The 6,000-nt window shown below is 45.7% G+C and overlaps 1 protein-coding gene across 1 annotated transcript in view; it reads right to left on the bottom strand.

Moving 5' to 3' along the window:
* The window catches only part of CFAP47 (cilia and flagella associated protein 47), a 757,346-nt gene that overhangs the window by 675,884 nt on the left and 75,462 nt on the right, over positions 1 to 6,000 (bottom strand). Inside the window, exon 14 of the mRNA XM_014520638.2 lies at positions 3,426 to 3,642. Within this exon, the coding sequence (XP_014376124.2) occupies positions 3,426 to 3,642 (217 nt within the window). The remainder of the gene's footprint in view (positions 1 to 3,425; positions 3,643 to 6,000) is intronic.

Here is a 6,000-nt window from a genome sequence, read left to right as displayed (position 1 = left end):
TCTGCTTGCAGCTGTTCCCTGCCCTCTGGCGTGTCCACATCTCCCCATAGCTTTGTGTCATCTGCAAACTTGGACAGAGTACATTTCACTCCCTCGTCCAAGTCACTGATGAAGACATTAAAGAGTATCGGTCCAAGGACCGAATCCTGTGGGACCCCACTTCCCAACCCTTCCAGGTTGAAACCGACCCATCCACCACGACTCTCTGGGTGCGACCCTCCAGCCAATTTGCCACCCACCGGACTGTGTAGTCATCCAAGTCACAGCCTCTTAACTTGTTCACCAGTATGGTGAACGGGAGTCGGGGGTCGACCTGGCGCCCGATCTCCGGCCCCGGAAGTCCGTATGAGGTTTTTGAAATGGGTGGTTGTAGAAGATGAGATTGGCAAGACAAAACCTGCCCACAACAAAGCCATACTGACTGCCGTTCAGAATCCTACCTTCTGCAAGTTTATTGCACATAGACTCCTTGCTGAATTTTTCCAGGATTTTCCCTGGGATAGAACTTAGGGTAAATGGCCTATAGTTGCCTGGGACCTCTCTCCTCCCCTTCTTGAAGATGGGCAAAACATTGGCCCTCTTCCAGGCTTCAGGGACCTCCCCTGAGCCCCATGAGTTTTGGAAGAGTTTCACCAGAGGTCCCACAATGACTTTGGCCAGCTCCTTCCACACTCACAGCTGAAGTTCATCTGGTCCTGCTGACTTATAAATGGCTGACTTTTTTAACTGATCATGCACCAGCTCAATGTCAATGGTAGATAAGCAGTCATTCCCACCATGCACACATTCTGAACCTTATCTAGTATGATTTTCCCCTTTGTCTGGTGAAATACCGAAACAAAATAGTCATTCAGGAGTTCAGTTTTCTTCTGAGTATTGGTAACCAGCTGTCCTGAGATGTTAAGCAATGACCCCACGCCTCCATTTGTTTTCCTCATGTTCCTTACACACCTAAAGAACGACTTTTTATTGTCCTTGATTTCCATTGCTAGTTTAACTTCAGTCGCCACCTTAGCCTTTCTAATCTGCTCCCTACAAGTGCGGGCCATTGTTGTATAGTCCTCCTTGGGGACTGTCCCAACCTTCCATTGTTTGTATGTTTCTTTCTTCTTTTTCAAGAGGACCACGATATCCCAATTAAGCCAAGAGGGCTTACCAGCCCTTCTGCTACCTTTCTTCCGCATGGGAATGGACTTCTTTTGGGCTTTGAGGATCGTGATCCTGAGGAACAACCACTCTTCATGCACTCCTTTTATCTTCGGTCCCTGGTCCTGCAATGCTTCCCCTACTATTGCCCTGAGCCTCTTGAAATTAGCTTTTTTGAAGTCCAAAACTTCAACTCTGCTACCTGATTTGCCTGCCTCATGACAGACAGTGAATGTGATGGTCTCATGGTCGCTGCTATATTCAAGTCGCTCAGCAGATTGTCTCCTTTGGCCAAGACCAAATCAAGGAGAGCATGATCTCTGGTTGGCCCGTGCACTTCATGAGTCAGGTAAAGCGCTTCAATACAGGTGAGGAAGCAACACGACCGATCCAACTTAGCTGACTGTTCTTCCCAAGCAATGTCTGGGTAATTGAAGTTGCCCATGATGATCATGTCCCATGTGTGTAAGATCTCTGTCGGTTCTCAAGAGGACTCCAGATTGAGCTCCTCCCCCTGGTTTGGTGGTCTGTAGTATACACCTACAGTTAGGTCTCTCCCACCCCCAGCTTGACCTGGAGGATTTTGACCCGCTCTGCTTTGGAGCCAATGTCAGCCTTCAAGGAGGTATACTGCTCCCTCACATAGAGAGCTACACCTCCACTTTTCTTCCCTACTTGGCCCCTTCTGTGCAGGGTGTAGCTCTCTATGGCTATGTTCCAATCATGTGAGAAGTCTCACCAGCTCTCCATGATCCCTACTAGATCATAATGCCCACTGGACAGTAGGAGGGCATTTGTTCCTGCTTTGGACCTCAGACCTTCTACCTGGGAACCCCAAAGCCTTTACCTTATGCAAAATTGCTCATCTACTACCTAGGTGATCTGAGGGGCAGGGGAAGATGGCAGGGAAGGATGGTTAGTTATAAAAAAAAAAAAAAAAAAAAAAGAAGAAAGAAACTCAAGAAAGTTTGTCTTTCTAGGCAAAGGACATTCAGCACTACAAAATTTCCTTAATGGCTATAATAGTATTATGAACACTTCATCCTGGAACCTAGTTTACACCAGAAAAAAAGTTAAGCTATATAGCTACCCAGGTTGAGCTGCATCAATAAGCTCTTAGTATAAACATAATGGGCAGAATTATTTCACTTTCTGCACCCAAATAACAGCTTACATCAGTGTACCTAACTGTACATCACTAAGTCCTCCCATATGAGGTAGCCCTTCCTATGTTTTAGCCTCAGTAGCTGAGTGGTTAGGATACTCGTGTAGGAAGTGGGCAACCTAGGTTCTAAACCCCGTTACCCAGAGGACATCTGAACTTACATCTCCTCACAGCACTGGGCCATAGATCAGGCATTTACCTAGTTCCCTCTCTAGACCTCCTTATGAAGTTGAACCACTACACCATAAAACTAATACTTATTAGCTAACATAGATGGAGATACGTTTCTTTTTAATTGAGAGCAATGATCTAGGGTAAAATACAAGACATGCTACTTTCCAGAGCAACATCCATCTCACTGAGCTGCATATGCTTTAGCTTATGCTCTTCTTCCTTGCCCCACATATCTCTTTATCCTGATTGCTGATTGCTCAAGAGCCCAGCTTCAAAATGAGTGCTAAAGAAAGGTCTGAGTACAACGTGTAGGCCTGGCTGCTATAGATGGTTAGTGAGATATAAGTTCCAACCCTCTCTGCATGAGGTAGGGACCTAGAACCCAGGTCTTCGGCTTCCTTGGGAAGTGCCTAAAGCTGTTATTTAAGACATCTCCTCCTCCTCATTTATCCAGGGCTTACACTGAGGTATGTGTGTGTATATATAGCCATGCCCCTGCCCAGCCAGCATGTACATACTGCACGTGTTGAGTAGCCCTGCGAATGTTTACTTACCTACACCATATGGGTGCCAAAAATTGTGTTTACACAGCTGGAAAATTGCTATTTGGACAAGTAGATAAAATAGAATTCTTCCCCCAAAACTTGTTCCCCAAACAAACAAGCAAAAAATTCTTTGCAATAGTTCTGCATTTAAATTCAGGCTTTTTCCAAAATAAAAATGCTATTAAATAAAAAAAAAGTTATTATAACAGTATCACTATACTGCCAAAAAGTATGCTCTGTAAAGCTGTCCTTTGTCTTTACACATCAACAATCAACAACATATATAACACATACAAAATTAGTATTTTCATCTTAATGTGTGTTTTAAATTATCGTGAGAAAAATATCTACATTTCGGTAAAACCTAAAATCAGGAGACAAGAATGTGGCCTTACTTTTGAAAACTTCCCAGAGTGCTTGGCTCATACACAACTGGAATATATGTTTTTGAAAGAGGTGGCACCACGTGTGACAATGGACTAGTCTGCTGCAGCTCCTCACTTGCAATTTCAACTTGTATCCAGATATGCACAGGCAGATTATTGATTATATGTATTTTTTTGATAGATGTAGAGTACACACAAACTTCACCAAAGTCTATAGTAGAGGGACCTACAATATATATGAAGTGAGATCTTTATGTAATAAAAGTAAAAAAGTCAAAATCACAAACACAAATCTATACAGTTCACTATTTATCCATCCATCAAATTACAAAACTTAGGCTTCTGGAAGACATTAAGTTAGACATGCAATTGGGATCTGACAAATTCCATCTTCATTTGCAAAAACTCAAGTCAGTCTTGCCATGCCAAATGTGCATGGAAGGACAGGTGATTTTTGACATCTGGGATAAACATTCAGCATGTTCCAATCATGCAATTGATAGCTTCCGCATGTGCCCACATGTTCAAATGGTGCCACAGGAAGTGAGATATCAGGGATCAGACCCTGATGCTTCACTACCCATAGCATCCTTTCAACTTGCCAGTGCCTGGGGAACCTGGGCTCTCAATCCAGGACCTCCCATGCCCAACAAGCTGAAAGCCCTGCAGTGCAGTTCTGTTGGCTCCCCCTGCACTGGTATATTCCCAACCTTGCTAGGAAGTTCCACATGCAGGGCTTTTAAAGGAACTGGGGTGCAGGGAACTGATGGGCTTCCCCACACTGAAACTTTTAAATGCCTTGCTGTGCAGCCCACAAGCAACGGATCTGATGAAATCCCTCCACCTGCACAGAGATGCACCATGGGGCTTTAAACTTGTCAGGAGGGAAGGCCTGGGATTGGGGTTGCACTGTAAGGCTGGTCATCTGCCAGCAGGGGTGGACCCCACAGTGAAGCTTAACATGCCACACATACAAACTAAAGCACCAGACAGACTGGCCAGAAAGATGTTCTACATTACATCTGAAATGTCTTTGTGGCTGGTTTGCCATATTATGGTGTGATAAATTGGTTGAAAGTGTGGCATGTTACAATTTATCAGGAAATTACCACATTAATCATGCAATAAATGTAACATCTGAAAGGGACCTATGTATGAAAAATAAATAAATCCACAGGACTAGAGACAAAGTCAAATTAAACCCTGGGGTCTAATTATGCAGTTCATAATTTAGTTCCATATATACATCTTACTTCCATCTCTCTACAGTCTTAAAATAGCTTTTAAAGTATCAATGGATTTGTCTACATGACATGTTTACTTCACAACTGATTAATTAGCTGCAGTCTCAGCCTCTATATATACACACCCATATTAGGCTGAAGTAACCTAATTTACTCCGCAGCAGGACAGTACTTGTAAATACAAGTACTATCCTTCTGTGGAGTAAAAAATTCTGCAGCAGGGCACATGTAGACACTGCCCGGCTGGCTAGGGCATAAGGGTGCTTCAGTGAGGGGGCTGCTTGCTGGCTAGCCCTGCACTGAAGCACTCTTGTGCCCCAGCCAACCCCTCCACTGCATGTTGAGCCAGAGGGAGCAGCCCTGGGCTGGCAGGCTGACCCACCAGGCCCTCTACCAGCATAGGCAGCAGAAGGCCGGGGATAATAGGGCTTAGCCCCCATGAAACATGGGGCAGCAGTGGCAGTGCAGAGGACCACAAGGCAGCCCAGGCATGGGCTCTGGGAAGCTGCAGGGGGGGAGAGGTGCACATAGACACAGACACACAGCCACAGCCTGCAGGTGGCCAGGAATGCAGCCCAGTAGTGTGCGGAGCTGCAGGCTGGGGCTCTGCACCCCGCTTCCATTGCCCTGGGCAGGCAGGGGACATAGCACAGCCAGTGTACACCTCCCACGGCAACAGCAGTGAAGCACAGAGCCCCAGACTGCAGCAGCAGCCCACCTCCACTCCACCCCACTCACAAATCCAGGGAGCACATTCCTAATCTTCCCTGATTCTCAATGGCCCTGACTCAAGGAGCTGCATCTAGTTTCACACCTGAGAAAGGGACTTCATCTCCTGTTGGAGCAAACCAGTGTAACCCACAATGCCAAGCAGCATGGCAGTAAAGGCATTTATTGGGACAAAGACCAGCCAGACACAGGTTCTCTGCTTTTCCTCATCCAAAGGGGTTAAGCAGTCGCTCCATCCTCAATCCAGCCCACACTGCCCTGAGCATCCACAAAGATACTCAGCCCTTCCTTTTCCAGTCTCTCCAGCTTCCCAACGCTCCTCTACTTTTCTCAGTTCCAGATTCATCTGACCAGGAGCTGACAGACTCATTTCCCAGCCTGCTCTCCCACTATCATGTTTGTCTCCCCCATCTCACCTTTGTTGATATGTCAGCAGAGCTATTCAAGACTGTTGAGGTTAAAAGTCCATCTTGTCTTATCCTGCACATAGCCAGACCTGGTACTTAATTCTTTATTCTCTGTGCACAGGCTAGTAAGGTAAACTGAATTACACAAGCCTCTGGGCACATAGCATAGAGAGGCAACAGAATGCTTCTGCAACAAGAGGTGTC

This window comes from Alligator sinensis, unplaced genomic scaffold (genome assembly GCF_000455745.1).
Source record: "Alligator sinensis unplaced genomic scaffold, ASM45574v1 scaffold243_1, whole genome shotgun sequence".
Classification (NCBI taxonomy): Eukaryota; Metazoa; Chordata; order Crocodylia; family Alligatoridae; genus Alligator; species Alligator sinensis.
Note: the sequence above shows the minus strand (reverse complement) of the source record. Positions and strands in the feature narration are given on the sequence as shown.